The 26,204-nt window shown below is 34.0% G+C and overlaps 1 protein-coding gene, 1 non-coding gene and 2 pseudogenes across 3 annotated transcripts; 1 reads left to right on the forward strand and 3 right to left on the reverse strand.

Annotated features, from left to right (window-relative positions):
• Positions 1–237: 237 nt before the first annotated feature.
• On the reverse strand, positions 238–3,833 carry LOC108662949 (G-type lectin S-receptor-like serine/threonine-protein kinase At4g27290). Of its 2 annotated transcripts, XM_088808735.1 has the most exons (7): positions 2,465–3,827; positions 1,982–2,113; positions 1,756–1,910; positions 1,455–1,665; positions 1,112–1,349; positions 881–1,031; positions 238–801 (listed from the first exon to the last, which is right to left on the reverse strand). In XM_088808735.1, the coding sequence occupies exons 1-7, from the start codon at positions 3,756–3,758 to the stop codon at positions 496–498; spliced, it is 2,487 nt and encodes an 828-aa protein (XP_088664861.1). In that variant the 5' UTR covers positions 3,759–3,827; the 3' UTR covers positions 238–495. The 2 variants fall into 2 exon arrangements, with proteins under 2 accessions (XP_088664861.1, XP_088664860.1); XM_088808734.1 differs by having other exon boundaries at positions 1,112–1,665; positions 2,465–3,833.
• A 2,307-nt stretch (positions 3,834–6,140) lies between these two features.
• LOC18593770 (G-type lectin S-receptor-like serine/threonine-protein kinase At4g27290 pseudogene) lies at positions 6,141–7,506 on the reverse strand (annotated as a pseudogene).
• A 2,806-nt stretch (positions 7,507–10,312) lies between these two features.
• LOC108662719 (uncharacterized) lies at positions 10,313–15,520 on the forward strand (annotated as a pseudogene).
• LOC148761474 (small nucleolar RNA R71) lies at positions 10,739–10,845 on the reverse strand. Its single transcript, XR_016027779.1, has one exon. It is a non-coding gene; the product is annotated as a small nucleolar RNA R71 (small nucleolar RNA).
• Positions 15,521–26,204: the final 10,684 nt, after the last annotated feature.

A 26,204-nucleotide genomic window follows, 5' to 3' on the forward strand; every position in this document is an offset into this window, starting at 1 on the left:
TGTTGAGAAGGAAATTTATTAAATTATCCTCAATTAAGGTGGTCGTTATATAAACTTATTTATGAAACTTATAATTTCAGGGTCCATGTATAAAATAATAATTAAAAACTCTTAGATTTATGGTCATGCTCATGCGGTTATGTTTTGGTGTAGTGATGTCACGTGATTATCTTGTTTCATAGTAATCCAATTGTCATAATAATAATTGTGTTTTGATAAGATTCTTTAAGACACCAACAAAAACTAGTCAACTTTAATTAAAAATTAAATAAGTATGAGTATTTGGATTAATCACTTTTAATATTTTCGGGGTTCAGAGAGAAGAAAGATATTGCTCAAGCATCCTGAAGGTAATTAAATACAAAATGTGATGCCTGCAAATCTTAGCTCATCACTGTGAAAATGGAGTATCATCTCATCCATTCCTGTTTTCTTCCTGATCAGGTCTTAACAACCAAGCTGCCCCTACCTCCACTTGTCAAGTGACAAATCCAACTACCGTGGCTCTAACAGGGTAACGGTGCACTCATTTGCAGAAGATAATTTACAGTTGCTTGTTGAAGACTCAGCTTCAGGCAGATTCCTCCCTGTGAAAAACCCTGGCTGCTTTGGTTGAGGCAATGCACTTTCACTGCCTAGCATTACAATTACAAAAGACATGTTTGGTCTATCTTCTGGTCGTTGCTGCACGCACAATAATCCCACATGAATGCATCGCTGCACTTCAGATGGCAAGCAGAAGTCCCTAAGAGTTTCATCAATCAGTTCCATTGGCCTCCTTTCTGTCCATAATCTCCATGCCTGAAATTTCAAAAATTGAGAATCATGATTTCTGCCTTGGAAATTCAACATGGTTAACAATCTCAACATTTAACCTTACATGTCCGAGAAGATTATGATCATGATCTGGGTGGGAAAATCCCCTGTTCTTCTTTCCACTTACTATCTCAAGGACAAGAACCCCAAAGCTAAAGACATCAGATTTCATTGAGAAAACACCATCAAGGGCATACTCGGGAGACATATAGCCACTGCAAATATGTTGTGAAAACAATTTAATAGCAACATAAAGGATAGCCATAAAGAAAGATTTGATTTACTTTGTACTTACTATGTTCCAACCAGTCTATTTGTTTTGGCCTCAGTTTGCTCTCCCCAAATTGTTCTAGCTAAGCCAAAATCTGAAATTTTTGGGTTCATTGCATCATCCAGTAAAATGTTGCTAGACTTGAGATCTCTGTGGATTATTCTAAGTCTAGAGTCTTGATGAAGATAAAGAAGTCCTCGAGCAATTCCACCAATAACATTCATTCGTTTACTCCAGTCTAGTAGTTTGCTTCTTGTTTGATCTGATTCAGTTCCCCATGTTAGCCAAACCACTAATAGAATCGTTGAAGAAAAAACATCAGAAAAAGAAGATTCTGAAACACGAGAGGAATAGTAAAGGACCAAACCAAAAATAAAGTAGTCCAAACTTTTGTTGGCCATGTATTCATAGATTAACAACTTTTCATCTCCTTGAATGCAACAGCCAAGAAGCTTTACAAGATTGCGGTGCTGAAGTTTGGCAATCAAAATAACTTCATTTTTGAATTCTTTCAGTCCTTGTCCAGAATTCTTTGACAGTCTCTTTACTGCTATTTCTTGCCCCTCTTCCAGTGTACCCTTAAGACCATAACAAATAAATGTTTTACTTAAAAAGAAATATATGCTGCAGAACTTGAATAAAGCCCCCGTAGCATAGTATTCCTTTACCTTGTATACTGGTCCAAATCCACCTTTTCCCAGCAAGTTATCGACAGAAAAGTTATTTGTCGCATTTGCCATGGTCCCAAAAGAAAATAACGGCAATTCCATCTCTTCCTTCTCCTTTTCATCAGAGTCCAATGTGTGATTCTTTCTTGTCAATCCTGAAACGACAATATATGCCAGATATGTGGCCTTTGCTTAAGTTTCAACATAAGTAATCAAGTTTATTTACCTTTCTTATTACGTTTCCTCCATCGTATACACAAGACAGGTAGTATCAGCGTTCCCATTCCTATTATGACAGACCCGACTATAATTCTTACTCGCTTTTTCTCCCAGGACTGCCTTTTTGGTACAATTTTGCCTGAAAGATTCGAGATGAAGTCAGAGATATGGATTGCAGTTTTGGTGCGATTTTATTAGAATAAATAATTCTGCAACAGGCAAACTGATACTGTACAAACTTTGGAATGCACAAGGAAAAGCTTTAAGAGAAATAAGGAGTGGAAAAAGCAACAATATCCCCTATTTTCTTCCTTCTTTCATGAGCAAAGTACCTGAAAAATGTTCTCTGTTTTCTACTCTTATTGATTCTTACCTCTAAATCCTACTTCCTCTACACCAAAACCCTCAGGATATAATTTCATGAATAGATATTGGAAAAAAAAAAAAAAGATTTCAACACGATCCACGGTGAAAAGAAGAGGACAAGTACCTATTTCAGAAGCAGCAAGTCGAATATAAAGGTCTTGCCCATCCTGCCCCCAATCATCTCTCATGTCCAACAGATCACCAAACCACAGCAGGCATCCGCTTCCCCCCTCTCTGACATCTGAATTGGTATATGCAGTGCAAGAGCAATCACTCAAACATAACTGTCTACATTCTTTGATGTTCATGGTCTTGTTAACCTTGGAATGGGACGTGTCTGGCAATTTCAAACCCGTATGCTTGTGAAAGCTATCTCTTTTGTTACAAACCAATGGAGTTCTTCTAACACACCCATCACACCAAACTCCTGAATTCCACTTTCCTACTAATTTGGGCGTGAACCCTTCCAAGCATGAACACGCATCTGGAGAGTCATTTCCATTGCAGGTAGCATATGCTCCACAAAGGGCATAGTTCGAACACTGATCAAGATTTGACGCTGATAAAGACTCCCAATCACGTAGTTTATCACTCCATATAAGGATCTGACCAAAGCCTGATGGGTTCAGCATGGTCCGAGTAACTACTGAACTGTTTTTTGGCTCACTAGTGTAATAGACTTCATTCTCATTCAACTCAAATTCAAGTTTGACAGGAAATATTGCATTCGCTTTCATCCCTGTAAAGTGAAGACCATTCCATGATCCTCCTCTGTACACTATTTTAGATCTCTTCTCAATTACTAGTTGTGGATATCCACTGATATTTATACGTACAAAGTATTGGCCTGGAGCAGGATCACCAGAACTTTTCCAGGATGACAGAAACCTCTCAAAACCTGTCACTAAGTTCTTCCCGATTTTCATTCCTGGAAGCAAAGTATCACAAGGATAATCAAAACTCTGCCATAGATTGTCTTCAGCTGGGTTGTTGTCTGTTCCATCTTTTACTACAAGATTTCCTGAGTTGAGAAGATGAGCAACAGGTTCTTGTGCAGTTTTTGATGTATGAGATGACCAAACAGTGCTATTTGTGCTATTCAGAAGCGAAAGAATTCCATGGTTGGACAAAAGTAAGACTCCTTTATCATCAGAAATTGGAGTTTCTCTATTTGCCACCCATACAACCGTTCCATTAGATACTTTCTTGTACCATATTCCTAAAAATCGACTTGTGGAACTTATTGTAGGGCTGAAAAATCCAAGTTCGAAGCTCCCATCAGCTGAGACCAGAGTTTCACCATCTCTAATGGATTGACTTGGAGACAAAGTATCTACTGCATTAGCAGTCCTTAAGATGGAGAAAACAAATAAATATACAAGAAGTAACAATGAAATGCCTTCCATTGATTTTCTCATGTTCACTCTTTTCTTTAAGTTTTAAATAAATCTTTCGGAAAAAAAATTCAGGATACTATTAAGACAACCAGAAATACAGAAAGGGAAGCTCCAAATCATAGATGGGTCTACTGGCAGTTCTCGTAAAATATGAAACCTGTGATTTTTTTAACGAAGGTGGGCTCGCCATTATAGTTTTTCCTTTGGATGGAAAAAGGAGATGCATTGCATTGCATTGATAATACAGAATTCCCCTGCGTTACTCAAGCGGAATTTTCAAAGTCCCCTGCGTTACTCAAGGGAATTTTCAAAGTCTGCAGTTGCGGTCCATTGACTAATGATTAACAAAGAAATCTGAAAAACAAGTTTGTGAACGAGTCGTTCCAATTGAAGTGCTGTTGTAGTTTCTTATATGCAAGAAGGTTTTGCTTTCTTTTGCTTTGCCAATTCAACTAATTAGTCTTGTCTTGTCACTTTTGCACATATTTCTTTTATTTTACCGAGTTCTGTGCTCTCAAAGTGAAAAGTTGAAGCTGAGATGAATTGTTGCGGATAATGGAGATGGAAGATGACAAAGAAAATCTTGAATGTTTCAAATTTCTTGAGCTCCTTACTATGGCTTCAAGTTTTTCATGTGAACAATCAAGATCATTCTGATCTAGTGTAATGACCTAGGTTGGGTCACTCGCCCAACAACGTTTTGTGATCACGTCATTGGTTTCAACTTTCATATAGACACTCAATTCTTTAAAGTCTTCTTCAAAATCACTGCAGCGAGCTTAATTCTTATATGAATTGAAACTAACACGCAAATGCACGTGTGGTGAACAAGTAGTAAAGTGATAAGTATAAGTGTCATCTTACAAGGAGTTGGCTACAATTCTTCATTAAGTATTAAAGTTGAGTCAAGCTAACCTTATCCAAACTAACCAAAGTATGGAATATGATTAAAAACAAACTAATTAATTAAGCCAATTAAAGACATGCAAGGTGAAATAATCTGGAAGCAATAGTTTAAAAGTCTACTATTATGGCTGTATTCAACATTTCACTTGGATTGTTATTCCTCTAATTATTTAATTCAATGGGACTTGATTCTAATCTAGAATCCTAATGCATGAACAAACTTATGTTTAGGCATTTGTACAATAATTGCCTAGCTTAGTTAGGCCTCTATATGTCTATAGGATTCAATTAAACTAGGTTCTTTAAGCACGATTTCTCCTTAGATTATAGTTGGCATCTAGGCATGTGTCTACCCTAGTTGCTAATCAAGACACTTAATTTCTAAGTGATTTGAACACATATTATCCAAGCCTATGTCTAATCTAAACTAACTTCGTCAAGTCTCATTTAAATACCACATCCAATCAATTGGTGATCAAGCAATCAATGGTCAATAAATTCATATTTGAATAAACATTAACATACCATTCAAAATAAGTAAAAAAGCAACAAATAATTCAAGTTACATGTAGAAATTCACCAAAATCCTACATGAAAGCTATTTAGTTCATCATAGTTACAGCAAAGTTTAATATTTCCAGAACATAAGTCATTTCTACAGTGGAAGATAGGGAGAGAAAAGAAAAACTAGTGAAAGAAATGATTTGCTGCAGCTCTTAGAGTCAAAATCTCCTTTGATTTCTCCCTTTTTCTCCTTTTGTAGAAAGCTTCCTTTTCTAGCAAAATATTCTTTGCTTCCAGCACCCTTTCTTAACTAAAAAGATCATATTTATACTCCCTATTAAAAGCCCTAGTTGCCAAATTCAACATATGCAAAATTGAGATTGTATGTGTCAGCACCATGGCACTGTGCTTGTTGTGTAGTGCATGTAGGTAAACCCAAGGTGGCACCACGACGCTGGGAGCATGGCGTCGCAGCATCGTGCCTGCTACCTTGGTGCCTTGTGTCCTTTAGCCTTTATGCTATTGCTATTCCTGCTGTAGTTCAGTCATTTCCTATATGATTTTGACCATGATCCAATTAGAACTGGACAAAGTGATAACATAAAAGTTGTAGGCCTTTCACTAAGCTTTCTAGTGATCCAATTTAAATCTCATCAATCGGACTTCCGTAGCTTGAGTTACGTTCAAATTTCTACAACATAATCAGAAATCTCCTGAAAGATCTTTACACCATTCTTTGCTATTTAAACCCAACATGCTTGTGCACCTTCAATAATGAAGGACTCAATCAATAGAGGATAAAAATTGGACTTTTATACAAGAAATAAGCTAAAAGAACTCAATTAACAATACTTAAACATGCTTTAAGCTAATTAATAAAAAGATGTAAAAACTACCTAAAATTGACTAAAAAAAAGCACAAAAGGACTTCATTCTTTTATACTTAACATAGTGCGAGATAACTCTATAAAATAGGGTTATCACACCCCCAAACTTAACATTTTGCTAATCCTCAAGAAAAAAATTAAAATAAAGAAAGAAACATAAACATCGAAAACATTGAACTATAATTTGGTTGCACCAATCCAAAGATCACTTAAGTCATCTTATTTCCTCAGCATCCTAAGCAAAGAATAAATATTATTGAAGTTCACATTTCACTAAATTGCAAGCCCATTTTCAAAGGAAATCCCATGTGTGAGTGTGGAGTTTCACGCAATGAAAATCATGCCATTTGATAAGTTTATGCTTATGCAATAATTTAATTTAGTCAAGAGATTCATATGTTTGCTCTTTACCTCTCTCTCCACTTATATAGGCTCACACTTACTCAAGGATCCATAAGACTTAATCAAGCTTGTAACATATGGCTCGGGTCAAGGTAGGATATAAGATAATATATGGCTCAAAACACCCTAAGCACGTAATCATTCTAGGATCTATAACGAGCCTTAATCTTCACTACTTCTAATCATCCTTTTCTTCCTTTTCTTCTCCCTTTTTCTCTCATCAAACACTTTATTCTGATATATATATATATTCTTATCACTCCATAAAAGGAACTGAACAAAGCCTGCTGGGTTCAGCATGAGCCTAATAACTTCTGAACTGTTTTTGAGCTCAGTAGTATAATAGACTTCATTCTCATACAACTCAAATTCAAGTTTGACAGAAAATATTGCATTCGTTCTCATCCCTATAAAGCGAAGACCATTCCACGATCTGTTCTGTACTCTATTTTAGATCCCTTCTCAATTACTAGTTGTGGATATCCACTGATATTTATACGTACAAAGTATTGGCCTGGAGCAGGATCATCTGTACTTTTCCAGGATGACAGAAACCACTCAAAACCTGTCACTAAGTTCTTCCCGATTTTCATTCCTGAAAGCAGAGTATCACAAGGATAATCAAAACTCTGCCACAGATTGTCAGCTGGGTTGTTGTCTTTTCCATCTTTTACTACAAGATTTCCTGAGTTGAGAAGACGAACAACGGGTTCTTGTGCAGTTTTTGATGTATTTGATGACCAAACAGTGCTATTTGTGCTATTCAGAAGCGAAAGAATTCCATGGTTGGAGAAAAGTAAGACTCCTTTATTATCAGAAATTGGAGTTTCTCTATTTGCCACCCATACAACCGTTCGCTTAGATACTTTCTTGTACCATATTCCTAAAAATCGACTTGTGGAACTTACTGTAGGGCTGAAAAATCCCAGTTCAAAGCTCCCATCAGCTGAAGCTAGAGTTTCACCATTTCTAAGGGATTGACTTGGACAGAGTGTATCTACTGCAGTAGCAGTCCTTAAGATGGAGAAAACAAATAAATATACAAGAAAGAATGAAATCGTCTCCACTGATTATCTTATGTTGCACTTCTTTCTTCAAATATGAATGAATGCTGGAAAATTTAGGCTATTACTGAGATCAACCAGAAATGATGAAACAGATGCTCTTAGAACATGGTAGGTCTACTGACAATTTTCTATTAAATGCAGAAATTGTGATATTTTTTGTCAACGAAGGTGGGCTTATCATTAATTCTCTTGCGTTGCTCAAATAACGATTGACAAAGGAAGCTGAAAACCAGAATGTTCTGAACAAGTCTGGGTTAATATATTTCCAATTGAGGTGCTGTTGTTGTTGGATATAATTTTCAACAATAATGAATGTAGGCCACAATCCTCATTGAAAAAGTAAAAGGAAAAAGAGTAATTTAAAGAGGAAATTGTGAGGAATGAACTATCTCGATAAAGACATTTTAAAAATAACCATCAAAATAAATTTAACTATTTTTAGCCATATTTAGTCATGATTTGATAAAAATACCTTTTAAATTATATCAAATAAATTAAACCATTCATCACAATTTCTTTCCATTTGTACTTCGGATTTCTCTCTCTCACCATCCCACTCTCTCAAATTTTATTGATTTCTCTCTTCGGCATTTGTCTGCTATGCTTTCGATTTCTCTCTCCCGCATTTTCAAATTTCTCTTTCTTACGCTTTCAAGACACCAAGCAATGGTTTTGACGTGCTTGGGTAGGTGACTATTTGGGAAATTCAATGTTTAGGTATTTTGGATAAAACTAAAATGGTGGAAATAATCACAAATGTATGAAATAGCTTTTAATTGAATCAATTAGGGACCTAGACACTAAAAAACTCAAAATTTTGAAATTTATAAACCGAAGTTTTCAAAGGAATTTTTTTTTTATTTTTAGTTAAAGTAGGTGTTTTAGATAAAAAAATTTTATATTTTGATTTATGAAAACATATTAGAAACACTTTAATCAGTGCCAAATTGTCAAAAAAATAAAAAGAGTTGAGAGGATTGGAAGTTTTGGTTCGTAAGTAACAACAACATTTTAGGTATTAAAGTGTAACAAAATGTTTTTGAATATGTCATGTAACAATAATATTTTTTCAACATGGTATGTAACAACAATATTTCTTTTTTCAACATGGCGTGTAATGATAATTCTATTTTGTAGAATTATTTTACTCTAATTTTGTTATTAAATATTAGCTAAGTCCTCAATTTTCAATTATAATTTACTAATTTTTAGTTGTTTTTATAATTAGGTTAATTTTAAGTTAGTTATTTTAATTTTATGTTATTTCTTTTAATTTGTTTATTATTGATTAGTTTTTATATTTTTTGTAGAATTAAAGGTGATTTGGGCTTAATTTTGGAAAGTAAGATGTTGAAAGATCCAGAATCTGCTTGCATATGTTGTAGTATTTTGGCCATATCTCGAGTTACAGAACTCCAAATGATGTGATTCTTAGACCAGTGGAAAGTTAAGAGATAGAGCTACAACTTTTGTGAAGATCACTTTGTCCAGTTCTACCTCGAAGATAGAGAAAATCGTGTCAAAAAATAGTAGATGTACTGTACCGGGAATGAAAATTTGTAAAGATTGACAATTTGAATTTTGGGCCTCTTATTATACTTTTAAGCCCAATTAAACCCTAAGTCAGCTTAAAGAACTTTAGGTTTAGTCTATTAGTATAAATAGAATATGTTTGACAACATTAAAAAAAGAGGAAGACAACCTTTGGGAGATTCAATAAATTAAAAGTTGAGGCTGAAACTTGAAGATCAAGGCGGAGAATATTGTTTTGTTTTCTCTCTTAGCTTTTATCTTGATACTTTTAATGGTTGAATTTTATACAATGTTATTTTATTTTGCAATTATGAGTAGCTAAACTTCTTTCTCTAAGATTGCAATTGAACTCACATGTAGTTTAAGTTTTTAATATCTTTCTTACTTATTTTAATGGAATTTGAATTGTTTATTTCAATTTGTTCTTAATGCTTTTAATTGCCTGATCACCAATTAAATTGATCTAGGAACCTAAACAAACTTGGGAAAGGGAGTTTAGAGTAAACTAAAATTGGGATAGCATATGATCAAATTAATTGATTTGCATATAGGATAGGGATATACTTATAGGCCATATGTAGCCAGATTAGAGCCTGAACTTAATGAGTCTGTTTTAATTTCAATTCATATAGGGATATAGTGTTTTGATTAAAATAGATATTTTTATAGGAAGAGTCGGGGAGACCTTTATAAATAATTTAGGACTCTAAGTTAGCAATTCAACCCATTGAAATAAGTTAAGGAAGAGAGGTAAGATTTAGATGAACTGTGAGGAATATTGTAATCCTAGGTTTGTTTAATTTGATATTTTCTCAAGATTATTATTATTTTGATTTTTCTTATTAGTTTTAATTTTAGTTAATCAGTTTTAGTTCATTACTTAATTTTGATTGTTTGGATAAAATTGAATTGTTTTAATTTTAGTACTTAGTAAAATTTTAGATCAATTCCCTGTGGGATCGATACTCTGCTTGCTAATATACTATTTATTCGATACGTATACTTGCGTAGTAGGATTTTAACTGACAAGTTTTTGGCGCCGTTGCCAGGAAATTAATTCTAGATTTATTACTAATACTAATACCAAACAATTTAGTCTTACTTCAAATTTTATTTTTCTTATTTTAATTTTAACTTTTATTTTCTTGCAGATATCTTTGGTCATTGTATGCAAAGAAGAGACAACTTGAATCTTGTTCCTTTTGATCCTGAGATAGAAAGAACTTTCAGAAGGCGTCGCAGGGAGAATTTACAAGTTGCAGTTTTAAATTAGACAATGGCCGAGGATAACATTAATAATGGTAATAATGCCATTAATGTGGTTCCCAAAGCAAATAGAGCATTGAAAGACTATGCAGTTCTTCTGTTGCAAGATTTGCACCAAAGCATTAGGAGACCTTCCATCAATGCGAATAATTTTGAAATTAAACCAGCCTATATTCAGATGATTCAGTCTTCAGTCCAGTTTGGTGGGTTACCTAGTGATGATCCTAATGCTCATTTAGTAAATTTCCTAGAGATTTGAGATACCTTTAAATATAATGGAGTAACTGATGATGCTATTAGATTGAGATTGTTTCCATTCTCTCTAAGGGATAAAGCAAAAAACTGGCTTAATTCACAGCCTAATGGGTCTATCACTACATGGGAAGAATTGGCTCAAAAGTTTCTCGCAAAGTTCTTTCCACCTGCAAAGATTGCAAAGTTGAGGAACGATATCACCTCATTCACACAATTTGATGGTGAGTCCTTGTATGAAGCTTGGGAGAGGTTTAAAGAACTACTGCGAAGATGTCCACATCATGGGCTTCCTAATTGGTTGCAAGTTCAGACATTCTATAATGGGCTTATTGGGTCAATTAAAACCACAATTGATGCTGCTACTGGTGGGGCATTGATGAGTAAAAATGCAGCAGATGCTTATAAATTATTGGAAGAGATGGCTTCAAATAATTATCAATGGCCTTCAGAAAGGTCGGGTTCGAGAAAAGCTTTTGGAGCTTATGAAGTTGATGCAATGAGCAACTTAGCCGCGCAAGTGGCTGCACTGTCCAAAAAGATCGACACAATGGGAGTTCATGCAGTTCAAAATTCAATTTGTGAGATGTGTGGGGATGGCCATTCAAATGATCAATGTCCATACAATTCTGAATCAGTTCAGTTTGTGGGTAACTTTAACAGATAGCAAAACAACCCATATTCTAATACTTATAATCTTGATTGGAGAAACCATCCAAATTTTTCATGGAATAACAATGCAGGGCCTTCCAATCCAAAACCCAACATGCCTCCGGGATTTCAACAGCAAGTTAGACCACCACTTCCTGAAAAGAAGCTCCAAGTGGAAGAATTACTTTTGCAGTATATATCCAAGAATGATGCGATAATTCAAAGCTTTGGAGCATCCTTGAGAAATCTTGAAACTCAAGTGGGACAACTTGCAAATTCTGTCAATAGTAGACCTCAAGGTTCCTTACCTAGTGGCACACAAATCAATCCTAAAGGTAAGGAACAATGCTAAACAATCACCTTAAGGAATGGAAAAGAGATTGAAGGGGTGAATGAAAAAGTAGTTGAACTTGAGAATGAACATGTTGATAATGAAAGAATTTGTGAGAAAGAAAGTGAAGACAAACAGAAAGAGAAGGTCAAGGCTGAAAATCAAGGAGTTTCTCAAGTCATCCATCCTCCACTACCTTTTCCCCAAAGGCTCCAAAAGCAAAAGCTTGAGAAGCAATTTCAGAAGTTCATTGATGTCTTCAAGAAATTACACATAAATATTCCTTTTGTTGAAGCTCTAGAACAAATGCCTAGTTATGTCAAGTTGTTGAAGGACATCCTCTCCAAAAAGAGAAAGTTAGGTGAGTTTGAAATTGTCTCCCTTACAGAAGAGTGTAGTGCAATTCTCCAAAACAAGCTACCACCAAAACTCAAAGATCTAGGTAGTTTCACAATCGCTTACACTATTGGTAATTTATTTTTTACAAAAGCTTTGAGTGATTTAGGTGCAAGTATCAATTTAATGCCTTGGTCAATTTTTGAGAAACTTGGTTTGGGGGAATGCAAACCCACTTCTGTAACTTTGCAATTGGCTGATCGTTCTTATGTGTACCCAAGGGGAATTATTGAAGATGTTCTTGTCAAGGTAGATAAATTTATTTTTCCAATTGATTTTATAATTCTTGACATGGAAGAAGATAGGCAAATTCCAATCATTCTTGGGAGGCCATTCTTAGCAACTGCTAGAGCTTTAATTGATGTTGAAAAAGGTGAGCTTACTTTGAGAGTTCAAGACCAACAGGTAACATTTAATATTTTCAAAGCTTTAAAATTACCTGTGACATCTAAAGACTGTTTTTCTATGGGTGTAGTGAACAATTTGACACATGATGTTTTCTTAGAAGAAAATCCCAATGATCCTCTTGAAGCATGTTTAATCGCTAACTCTGATAGGAATGATGATGAGTTTATTGAATATTCAAATTTGTTGAATGCTCACTCCAGATTTAGAACTAATCATCAATTTGAGTCTTTAGATATTTCAGCTTCTTTGGTGCCAACTTCTAAGCCTTCCGTTGAGGAGCCACCTACTTTGGAACTCAAACCTCTACCAGTACACTTGAGGTATGCTTTTCTTGAAAATTCTTCCTCTCTTCCGGTTATTATTTCTGATGCTCTTACTAGCTTGCAAGAGGAGAAGTTATTGCGAACACTTAGAGAATTCAATAAAGCAATAGGGTGGACCATAGCTGATTTTAAGGGAATTAGCCCTTCTATTTGCATGCACAAAATTCTTCTTGAGGAAGATCACAAAGCCACAATTGAACAACAAAGAAGATTGAATCCCATCATGAAGGAAGTGGTCAAGAAGGAAATCATCAAGTGGTTGGATGCCAGAATAATCTACCTTATCTCTGATAGCTCATGGGTAAGTCCAGTTCAATGTGTTCTTAAGAAAGGAGGAACGACTATGATGGCCAATGACAATAATGAGCTCATTCCAATAAGAACGGTGACTGGATGGAGAGTGTGCATGGACTACCGCAAGCTCAACAAAGCTACAAGGAAAGATCACTTCCCTCTTCCATTCATTGATCAAATGTTAGATCGCTTGGCTGGTAAGGAATATTATTGTTTTCTAAATGGTTATTCTGGCTATAACCAAATTGCTATTGCTCCTGAAGATCAGGAAAAGACTACATTTACATGTCCTTATGGCACCTTTGCTTTTAGAAGAATGCCATTTAGATTATGTAATGCACCTGCCACCTTTCAACGATGCATGATGGCCATATTCACAAACATGGTGGAAAAATGCTTGGAGGTATTTATGGATGATTTCTCAGTCTTTGGAAATAATTTTGATGATTGTCTTTTAAATCTTGCTAGGGTACTCAAGAGGTACGAAGAGACAAATTTGGTGCTCAATTGGGAGAAATGTCACTTCATGGTGCGAGAAGGTATTGTTCTTGGGCACAAGATCTCTAGTAATGGCATTGAGGTAGATAAAGCAAAAATTGAAGCAATTGAGAAATTACCACCTCCAATAAATGTCAAAGGTATTAGAAGTTTTCTTGGTCATGCTGGTTTTTATAGAAAATTTATTAAGGACTTTTCAAAAATTTCTAAACCATTTTGCAATTTATTGGAGAAAGATGTGCCATTTAAGTTTGATAATGAATGTCTTGTTGCTTTTGATGAATTGAAGAAAAGATTAATATCTGCACCTATCATAATTAGTCCCGATTGGACTCTTCCTTTTGAGCTAATGTGTAATGTGAGTGATTATGCGATGGGAGCTGTTTTGGGACGGATAAAATCTTCCATTCCATCTATTATGCTAGCAAGACTTTGAACGAGGCTCAGAAAAATTATACCACGATAGAAAAGGAGCTTTTAGCTGTGGTTTTTGCTTTTGACAAATTTCGCTCCTATCTCATGGGGACAAAGGTGATAGTGTACACTGATCACTCAGCTATCAAGTATTTGATTGCCAAGAAAGATGCTAAGCCAAGATTGATAAGATGGATCCTCTTACTTCAAGAATTTGATCTTGAGATTCATGATAAAAAAGGAATAGAAAATCAAGTTGCATACCACCTCTCAAGATTAGAAATTAAAGCTCAAGGTAAGGATTCGACCATAATCAAAGAGACGTTTCCTGATGAACAAATCCTTCAAGTTGGTAAGAAATCACTTCCTTGGTATGCTGATTTTGTAAACTATTTGGTAAGTAATATTATTCCCCTTTATTTAAATTTTCATCAGAAAAAGAAATTTTTGCATGATGTTAAATTTTATTTTTGGGATGAGCCTTACTTGTTCAAACAGTGTAAAAACCAGATGTTCAGAAAATGCGTCCCGGAGGAAGAGATTCAAAGTGTGCTTCACCATTGCCATTCTTTAGATTATGGAGGACATTTTGGAGGAACAAGGACTGCTGCTAAAGTCCTCTAATCAGGTTTGTATTGGCCTACATTATTTAAGGATGCTCATAATTTTGTATTGCATTGTGACAGGTGCCAAAGGGTGGGAAATATCTCAAGGCGACATGAGATGCCTCTCAACAACATCATGGAGATAGAAATTTTTTATGTATGGGGTATTGACTTCATGGGTCCATTCATATCCTCATATAACAACAAATACATTTTGCTTGTTGTGGATTATGTCTCCAAGTGGGTTGAAGCAGCAGCCTTTCCTCATAATGATTCGAAGGTGGTCATGAATTTCATCAAGAAAAATATTTTCACTCGATTCGGCACTCCAAGGGCAATCATTAGTGATGAGGGAAGTCACTTTTGCAACAAATATTTTGATGGCCTTTTGGCAAAATATGGAGTTAAACATAAGGTTGCCACTGCGTACCATCCTCAGACTAGTGGCCAAGCAGAAGTATCGAATCCCGAAATCAAGAGGATTTTGGAGAAAATCGTGTGTCCCACAAGAAAAGATTGGTCCAAGATATTAGGATGCACTGTGGGCATATAGGACTGCTTACAAGACCTCGATTGGTATGTCTCTATATAAGTTGGTCTTTGGCAAAGCTTGTCACTTACCGGTGGAACTTGAACACAATGCTTATTGGGCTGTCAAGAAGTTAAATTTTGATCTACAAGCAGCAGGTGAGCAAAGGTTGTTGCAGTTAAATGAGCTTGATGAATTTCGCCTTCAAGCTTATGAGAATGCTAAACTCTACAAAGAGAAAACAAAGCAATGGCATGATATGAAGATATTGGCAAGAAGCTTTGAGCCAGGACAAGCAGTGTTACTTTATAATTCTCACTTAAAATTATTTTCGGGAAAGCTCAAATCAAGGTGGTCTGGTCCTTTTATTATCAATGAGGTATTCCCACATGGAGCGATCGAAGTTAGAGGGATAGATGGTCAAAAATTTAAAGTCAATGGAAAAAGATTAAAGCATTATTGGGGAGGCGAAATTAATCATCAACAGTCCTTAATTCACTTGCTTGATACGGCCTAGAGTCCAAGACAATCCAGCTGAAAACTATAAATGAAGCGCTTCTTGGGAGGCAACCCAAGCTTCTTAATCTTACTCAGTTTTGGTTTATTTTATTTTATTTTTATTATTTTATTATTATTTTACTTTATTATTATTATTATTATTATTATCTATTCTTTTCCCTTTTTGCAGGTCAAAAAATTGATTCGGAGTAAGGGGAGTATTCTTGTCCCTTGTCTTTTATTTTCTTTTATCACATTGAGGACAATGTTCATTCTAAGTTTGGGGGAGTAGTTTAGAATTTTGTTAGTTTATTTACATGTTTTATTTGTGATTTGCATGTTTTGTTGTGTTAAAAAAAAAAAGATTTGAGATAGTTATATCTTATTCTTGATTGTCCCAATCCTAGGATGATATTTTAATTATCTTTTGATTCTTAGCTTTTGGGAAACATATAGTTATGATTTAATTTTATGTGATATTCTTGTGTTAGCTTTATTTTAGAATGTGACTTCCAATAATTTGAAGCACTATACTCTTTTACTTAGAATTTATGTGTGATTTAGAGAAATTTTATATTGATGAAAAAACATAGTGGAGTCAAGAATTCTAGAATTTGTTTGATTCTCTCTCGAGGCGAAATCTTAGATAACATTTAGGATAGGAAGTGATTTAGGCCATCTTTGGATCGTTTGAGCCTTTTTGAGCCTACCTTGTTATATTTATCCTTAGTCACCCTTTTTGAGCCTAATTTACCTTTTCTTTGTAATCGCACAGTTATATTAGCCTTGGCCTGTTTATTTAATTCCAGCAATTTGAACCTCTCGTCCCCTAAGTATGTTAATCGTTCTAAAGAGTGATTTGAGCTTAAAGATAAATTGAGGGAGAAAGGTGTGAAAAAAAAAAAAACACAAAAAGTGAAGGTTGTTAGTAAAATTACCCCTAGTCTATAATGGTCAAAAATAAGTTTGGGGGTTGAAAAAAAAAAGGGAAAAGAAAAGAAATAAAGTGTGTTGTACAAAGGAAAGTTTACTTCAAGTTTGGGGGTGCTATACAAAAAAAAAAAAATTGAGCTCTTTATATGATCTAGATTGATTAAGTGCTTAGGGTGAATTTGAGCCTAAATATATCCTTTATCATACCTTGACCCGAGCCTTACATTACAAGCTTGATAAAGACTTATTGATCCTTGAATAAGTGTTAATCTACATTAGTGGAGAGAGAGATGAAAAGCAAACCTATGGGATCCTAGTACTAATCTATGCTTAGAGTTGACATAAAACTAATCCGAATTGCATGATATTCTTTGTAAGAGAGCATTCACACACACAGAGGAAGTCCATTCGAAAAATAAGTTTTCACTTGCATTGATGCATGAATTTAAGAATTAGCTGTATGTTACCTTAAGTTGGAATTGGAGTTAGTTTATGAGGAAAAATTGGGAAATCATGATTTGGTATTTCTATCTCTCATTTAAGGATTTTTTTTATGTTTTAGGTTTTTTTTTATAATTTTCTTTTGCTCGAGGACTAGCAAAATCTTAAGTTTGGGAGTGTGATAATTCTATTTTATAGAATTATTTTACTCTAATTTTGTTATTAACTATTAGCTAAGTCCTCAATTTTCAATTATAATTTACTTATTTTTAGTTGTTTTTATAATTAGGTTACTTTTAAGTTAGTTATTTTAATTTTATGTTATTTCTTTTAATTTGTTTATTATTGATTAGTTTTTGTATTTTTTGTAGGATTAAAGATGATTTGGGCTTAATTTTGGAAAGTAAGATGTTGAAAGACCTAGAATCTGCTTGCATATGTTTCAGTATTTTGCATATGAATATGGGACACAATCCCACATTAGAAAAATATAAGGAAAAAGAGATTTAAATAAGAGGAGTAAAAGTTCATTGTTGTTGGACTTTAATAGGCAATGGGTCATGGATGAGTTTTTTGGGTCTGGATGTTTGGAAGTTAATTAAATTTAATTTTTAATTATTTATATTGGCACTTAGCAGGGCCATTAAAATTTATTTGACTAAATACTCAAATAAGTCCCTAAATTATACCAAAAGAGTCAATTAAACCCATATCCTTTTATTACGCTCAAATAAGCCCTTAAACTTTTATTTTAGGTCAAATAAACCTTTCTCACTAACTGTTAACTAACGGAAGTCAACAATACAATTGCCAATTTTATACCAGGTCATCCATGATGTGGCATGTTGACATGTCATTTTATTTTATGCGTGCAAACTTATGTTAGTATCCATATTAAACGGAAAAACCATCATTCTCAAAGTGAAATTACTCCTTATAAATTTGTAACACTCTTCTTCCTTATCTCCTGCCTAAGTAAATAATCTGTCAAAACTCTTCTTTCAATAGAAGAAAAAAAGAACATTAAAAACCATAATGATGAACCGTTCAGGCTTGTTTGACAATATCTTGCTAGAATTGTCTAGGGGCTAGAACTGTTTAGGCTTTTTATAGAACTTATGGTTCTAATATTTTCGAGATGGGGTTTAAAGCAACTAGATCAAGGTTTTTGCTAGAATTGTCCAAGCTTTTGATAGAAACTGTGCTTCCAGGATGGGATTTAGAGCAAGAAAATCAGCCCTTAAAGAAAAGCCTTTCTCTTACGAATCAATCTATCCCCTTTATAGTTGATTATGGAGTTGCTTCACAGTTGGAAACTCGGTGAGAATGAGAATTCAAAGCTTGATACTGATGATTAGCATATCCCATATATTGAAGAGAAATATTCTTTTGAAATCAAAATTGAACTTCCTAACGTTAGACGAAGCACTCTTTGTAATCCCTAACACATAGTTATAAGAATAAAATTTAACCTTTTTTTTTTAAATTCATTAAGTTGATAAACAAATATAAATTGAAGATGAGTCTCCCAAGCCTTAAGTAGATATTCATTCTAAATGTGTTATGATCATGAAGGACTTCTCAAACATCATTTTCATTTAGATAATCTCTAAACCATGACGTTTGGGTTTTTTTTTCAAACCTAATTTATTTATTTTGGTTAAAATCCTATGTTAAGAATAATCACGACTTAATTTGAAGTAATTAGGGTTTTTCTTAAATTATTTCTTTAAAATCCCTAACTTAATTATTTTTAGACATTTGGATGGGTAGAAAAGGAAATCCAATTTCTAATTAGCAAGTTTTAATGCCATGTGGCATTGACATAATTTTCAAAATAATGGGGGATTGTTGGATATTTTCAAAAATAATGAATAAGGGACACAATCCCACATTGGAAAAATAAAAGGAAAAAGAGTCATTTAAATATATAGGAGTATAAGTCCATTGTAATTGGATTTTAATACGCAATGAACCATGGAGGGCTTGAATTATATAAAACAAAAATAGAACAATATTTTTTAGTTCGATGATCAAACAGTTGTATTTTCTGATATGAACGAAAGTTTCCTTCCATTTGCTTGCCAATTCAACTAAGGAATCGTGTCACATGTGCACAGATTACTAATATCGAAGGCCAACCAGAACTTTAAAATCCCCTTTCCCAAGTTGGGTTAAAGCTATTAGATGTTCAAAAATTTTTAGGCTGTAGATGTTTCAGCAACTGATTGTCCTACGTCTGTTTTGAGAGTAAAGAGTAAGAAATACAAACTAATTAAATTTGGAAAGCAAGTCTCTCAAGTAGGTTGGGCTTGGATTTTTCCTTCCATTTTAGGGGGGCATGGTCTAACACTATTTAGCAGTAGTAAAAATCGAGAAGTTTTATGCTTTGATAATGAAAAGTTGAAGCTAAGATTTTTTCCAAATAATGGAGATGGAAAATGGCAAAGAAAATCTTGAATGTTTCTAATTTCTATAGCTTTTTTCTATAGTTCCAAGTTTTTCATGTCCCTAATGATTATACAAATTTGTTGTACACCACAATCAACATCAAGTGTTTGAAAGATGAATATTATTATAAGGAGCTGTAGGAAGAATTAAGATCTTCCATTTCCATTAATTTGACTTTAGCAAATCCTGAAGGGTCCCATTTCATGAAAATTGCTATTGTTTCATTATTCAGGCAAGCCTTTAATTATTAGTAACACAGTTAATTAATCATTTACCTTGAATTAAACATAAGACAAGTCTGAGTGGGGTAAGCAAATTTCCTATTTAGGCCATCTAAGTATTCACACTGAATTTAATGAAGCCCTGAGGTGGATTTAGGCTTGCTCTACAACTTGAAGTGACTTCAATATATGTTTTACAATGAAATATGGAGTTTTGAGAAATTCGTGGGGTGATGCTAACACTTACCAGTCAAACATTGATGTTCTTTTAATCTTTCTTGTCTAGAGGATGACATTATTCTTATTTCTTACAGCTATTAGAAAAGTTGAAGAAATTTATGAATAATCATGAATTGTATTCAAGCAAAGAGAGATAAACAACCAAAACCAAAAGAGCTAAGGAAGAAAATTTAGGAATCAAAAACAAATTGGAGGAAAAAGCCAGCTCACTCATTTTCATATTGGTATTTATATGACAATAACAAACCGTGCCTAGCAAGTCGACGTTGGAGAATGTAAAGCATTGAGGAAAAATAGCTAAGAATTGGATTTTAGACATGGAATTCTATGCTTTACAACGATTATTCAAACATCTATGAAAGTAAACAAACAAACAAACTGACACATGGCTTAACAGCCTTAAAAAGGATAAACAAAATGACATAAGAAATGGTGTTTAAGCCACCATAAGAAATAACAAGTAAAATGATAGGATTCTATGCATATTAAACACTCATTAACTGAAAGAATAAAATGTCACCATACACCTATTTCCTTTTTTCCTTCAACTAGTAGTTGATTCTCGTCCAAATTCATTCTTCTTCCTCTTTTACAAGCTAGAATCAGTGAGTCTTCAACACACCTCCTTGATTCCAGATAAGTAAACTCCTAGTTTGTTCCTTAAAAATTCAAATAGATATGATTTTACTCCTTTAGTGAAAATATTAGCTAGTTGCTCTTTTGTAGGGTAGTATTCCAGTTCTACTTCACCTTCCTTCATTGCATCTCTGATAGCATGGTACTTCACTATGATGTGTTTTGTTCGACTGTGCTGTAGTGAATTTTAAGCAATAGCCATAGCAGATTGATTGTCTACATATAATAGTGTTCCCTTGTTCTATGAAAATCGTAATTCAACTTATATTTTCCTCAACCAAAGTGTTTGGTTTGCAATTGAAGCAATAACAATGTACTCTGCTTCTCCATATGACTGAGCTACCACTTTCTACTTCTTTGAACTCCAAGAAACACACCATTTTCAAAGGAAAAAGAGTAACCACTTGTACTATTAGAGTCATCATAGGAACCAGCCCAATCACTATCAGTAAATCCCTAAAGTTCACCACTTTCAGTCTTCAAATATTTCACACCAAAATCAACAATACCTTTCACATACTTGAGAATGCATTTGGCTATAGTAAAATGTATAATTGTTGGAGCTTGCATATACCTGGACAGGAGACTTGTTGCCAACATTAAATCTAGTGTAGTTGTAGCAAGATAAAACAGGGAACCAATAATGCTTCTATGGTTGCATATACCTTTGATGCCTGTTTTGAAGCCTTCCACTAAAGAACCACCTACCTTGGAACTTAAACCTTTGCCTACACACTTAAGGTATGCTTTTCTTGAAAAATCCTCTACGTCTCCAATTATTATTTCTGCTTCTTTTACTAACATGAAGGAAATCAAGTTATTGAGGATACTTAAAGAATTCAAGAAAGCATTTGGGTGGACCATAACTGATATTAAGGGAATTAGCCCTTCTATCTTCATGCATAAAATCCTTCTTCAAGAAATCATAAAGCCACAATTGAACATCAAAGAAGATGAATCCCATCATGAAAGAAGTGGTCAAGAAAGAAATCATTAAGTGGCTGGATGCTGGAATAATATATCCTATTTCTAATAACTCATGGGTAAGTCTGGTCCAACGTATTCCTAATAAAAAGGGGATGACTATGGTCTCCAATGACAATAATGAACTCATTCCAACAAGAACTACGATGGGATAGAGAGTTTGCACATATTACTATAAGCTCAACAAAGCTACAAGGAATGAACACTTCTCTCTCCCATTCATTGATAAAATGTTGGATTGACTGGCTAGTAAGAAATATTATTATTTTCTAGATGGTTATTCTGGTTATAATTAAATTTCTATTACCCTTGAAGATCAAGAAGAGACTACCTTTGCATGTCCTTATAGACCTTTTCTTTTAAAAGAATGCCATTTGGGTTATGTAATGCACCAACCACCTTTCAAAGATGTTTGATGGCATATTCACAGACATGATGGAACAATGTTATGAGGCATATATGAATGATATTTTAGTTTTCAGAAATAATTTTGCTGATTGTCTTATGAATCTTGTTAGGGTACTAAAGAGATGTGAAGAAACAAATTTGGTGCTCAATTGGGAAAAATGCCACTTCATGGTGCAATAAGGTATTATTCTTGGGCACAAGATTTCTAGTAGCGGCATTGAAGTGACAAAGCAAAAATTGAAACAATTGAGAAGCTACCACCTCTAATAAATGTCAAAGGTATTAGAAGTTTTCTTGGTCATGCTAGTTTTTATCAAAGATTTATCAAGAACTTTTCAAAAATTTCTAAACCACTTTATAATTTATTGGAAAAAGATGTACCATTTAATTTTCATAATGACTGTCTTGTTGCTTTTGATGAATTGAAAGAAAGATTAATTTTTGTATCTATCATAATTAGTCCAGATTGGACTCTCCCTTTTAAACTAATGTGTGATGTGAGTGATTATGTGGTGTGAGATGTTTTGGGAAAAAGGAAGATTAAAACCTTTCATTCCATGTATTATGCTAACAAAACTTTGAATGGGGCACAGAAAAAAAGCTTTTGACTATAGTTTTTGCTTTTAACAAATGTTATTCCTATCTAGTTGGGACAAAACTGATAGTGTACGCTGACCATTCAGCTATCAAACATTTGATTGCCAAAAAGGATACTAAGCCAAGATTGATAAGGTGGATTCGTTGCTACAAGAATTTGATCTAGAGATTCATGACAAAAAAGCAACAAAAAATCATGTGGCAAACCACCTCTCAAGATTGGAGAATGAAGCTCAAGGTAAGGATTCAACCTTAATCAAAAAGACTTTCCCTGATGAACAAATCCTTCAAGTGGGTAAGAAATCAACTCCTTAGCATGCTGGCTTTCTGAATTATTTGGTATGCAATATTATTCTCCCAAATTTAAATTTCAATCAGAAAAAGAAATTGTAGCATGATGTTAAATTTTATTTTAGGGATGAGCTTTTCTTCATTAAGTAGTGTAAAGACCAGATTTTTAAAAAATGTGTCCCAGAGAAGGAAATTCAAAGCGTGCTTCACCATTGCCATTGTTCAAATTATGGAGGACACTTTAGAGGAATAAGAACTGTTGCCAAAGTCCTCCAATCAGGTTTGTATCGGCCTACATTATTTAAAGATGCTCACAATTTTGTTTTGCATTGGGATATGTGCTAAAAAATGGGTAATATCTCAAGGAGATATGAGATGCCTCTCAACAACATCCTTGAGATAGAAATTTTTTATATGTGGGGTATTGGCTTCATGGGTCTTTTCATATTTTCATACAACAATAAATGCATCTTGCTTGTTGTAGATTATGTCCTCAAGTGGGTTGCAATGAAAACCTTTCCTCGTAATGACTTAAAGGTAGCAATGAATTTCATCAAGAAGAATATTTTCACTCAATTTGGCACCTGCAGGGCAATTATTAGTGATGAAGGGAGTCACTTTTGCAAGAAATATTTTGAGGACTCTAGGCTAGCAATTCAATCTATTGAAATAAGTTAAGGAAGAGAGGTAAGATTTAGATCAAGTGTGAGGGATATTGTAATCTTAGGCTTGGTTCTATTGATTTTTATCAGATTTTATTTCTTCTTTGATTTTGTTAATTAGTTTTGAGAATTTTTAGTTTAAATAATTATTTGTTTTTTGACCATTTGGATAAAATTAAATTGTGTTATTTTTAATACTTGGTAAAATCTTTAGAATAATTATCTGTAGGATCAACAGTCTATTTGCCATTATACTATCCTCAGCAATAAGTATACTTGCATGAGCAAAATTTTAACTGACAATGACTGGAAGATTGCCTAAATTCCATTCCTAGAAAATAAGACATTAGTCTTAAATCAATCATTTCAAAGACTTTTAGCATCTGTGACTTGAACTCAGTTAGGCATTCAGTTTCTAGACTAGTAACTAGCAAACAACATACAATGCCACTATAAGCTTAACTATATCATTTTTTTATATTAAGTGTTACTTCAATAGTGCTTCTGATGAATCCCTAGTTTAGTAGATGATTATTCATCTTTTCATACCAAGCCCTTAGTACTTGTTTGAGACCATATAAGGCCTTCACTAACTTGCAATCTTTGTTTCCATAACCCTTCTTTACATATCCATCTGATTGTTCTACATAAATATCTTCCTTCAAGTAACTATTCAGAAAAGTAAACTTTATGTCAAAATGATAAATCAGCCATTCTTTTCTTGCAAACAAAGCTACTAGTAACCTAATGGTGTCATGTCTTGCAACAGGTGCAAATGTTTCCAAGTAGTCTACACCATATACCTGTGCAAAGCCCTTGATTACTAGCTTGGCTTCATATCTGTTGATAGATCCATCTGATTCAATTTGCTTTTAAAAATCCATTTAACACCTATGACATTATGATTTTTAGGCCTATTTACCAACAATCAAGTCTTATTCTTCCTTATCATCATCATTTCAACCTCCATGGCTTGTTTTCAATGCTCATCAGTAACAACTTCAACATAAGAACTAGGTTCAATGATTGCCAAATGACACTTGGCATATATGTCTTCTGAGCTTCTAGTTCCTCTCACAGGAATCTCATCCGCATTTTCATCTGACTTTAAGTTAGACTCATCTTCTGGCAACAGATTAGAAACAACAATAGAATTTTCTAAGCTTTCAACATTCTTCGATTCCAATTCCACATCTTGTTCTCATACAACATCATATCTCTACTTATAAAGAATTTCATATTTTTGACATCTAGGAGTCTGAACCCTTTTGGTACTTCACTATATCTAAGGTGGATAGCCAAAAGAGACTTATTATCCAACTTGGTCCTCTTTGCATCTAGAATCTTAGAAAACATATACATCCAAAGACTTTCCAATGTTTAACTGAGGGTTTTATTTCACACCAGGCTTTATAAGGTGTTTTACCAACCAAGGCTCTAGTAAGTGCCAAATTAAAAAGATAGTTAGCAGTGTTAACTACTTTTGCCCACAATAACTTAAGCAACTTATTTTCAAATAACAAGCACCTAGCCATTTCCATCAAAGTCCTGTTCTTTTTCTCTAACACACCATTCTGTTGGGAGCTATATGAGACAATAAGTTGATGCATAATGCCAAACTTGCTTAAATAGTCTTTAAACTTCTTAGCGGTGTACTCAGTCCCATCATCACTTTTGAGCTTTTTACAGTCAGGCTCATCTAATTTTAAACTAAGTTTTTGAACTTAGTGAACACACTTAATGCATCAAACTTCATTTTCATGAAATGTACCTAACAAAACCTTGTACAGTCATCAATAAAAAGTATATCGTACTTACTTCCATTCAAGGATGAAGTCTTCATAAGGCCTTAAAGATCAGTGTCTAGTAGTTGTAACTTTCTTGTTACATTCTAGGTTCTAGTTTTTAGAAATGAAACATTTCTCTGCTCCTATACTGACACACCTCACAAATCTTCTTAATGTTTACCATTAAAGGCAACCCATCAACCAAGTTATCAAAGCCCATCAACTTAAGTGAACCATAGTTCACATGACCAAACCTTCTGCGCCACAATTTTGTATCAGATAAAATGCAACTATAAACAATGTGCTTGATTTTCATCCAGTTTAATGGGAAACATTTGTTTCTCATTCCTACTGTGAAGAGTTCTATTCTAATTGGATATTTCACAATGCAAACCGTGTCTTTAAAGTTTACTTCAAAGCCTTCATCCACAAGTTGGCCTACATTCAGTAAATTTTGACTCACATCAGGAGCATAATAGACATTTGCCACTGATTTGATTCCACTAGGTGTCTGCACTCTTATTGTACCAATTCTAAAGATTAGTAGAAAATCACCATTTCCTATTTCCATTTGAGTTCTGAAACTTTCATTCAAATTGAGAAAACTCTCCTTGCAACTGATCAAGTGGTTTGAATAGCCACTATCCAGCAACTAGATGTCCTTCTTTTCTTCATTGTCCAAGTTCCTAGCCATAAACAGAACTTCATCTTTAGCTTGAAACTCCTCAACCATAGCTGCTTTCTCATCAGCATTCTTACCCTTGTTTTTGCATACTTTTTCAACATGTCCTTCCTGGTGACACGTCTTACATTTAACATTCAGTCTAAACCAACAACACTTCTCAGTATGGTTTATTTTCTTGAAATGAGAACATGGTGAAAATGCTTTCTTTTGATCCTTATGTCTTTTTTCATCAATTTTTTTCCATTTGTCTTCTTATCTGCATCAATCCTCCTAGAGCTATTACTACTAGGCTTTGAATTTTTGGTTTTGGCAACTAAGGCACTTTCAAATTAGGGATATTCTCTAATTTCTACTTGTATTGATTTTT

The sequence above is a fragment of the Theobroma cacao genome, chromosome 7 (assembly GCF_053813885.1).
Source record: "Theobroma cacao isolate CCN51 chromosome 7, ASM5381388v1, whole genome shotgun sequence".
Lineage (NCBI taxonomy): Eukaryota > Viridiplantae > Streptophyta > Magnoliopsida > Malvales > Malvaceae > Theobroma > Theobroma cacao.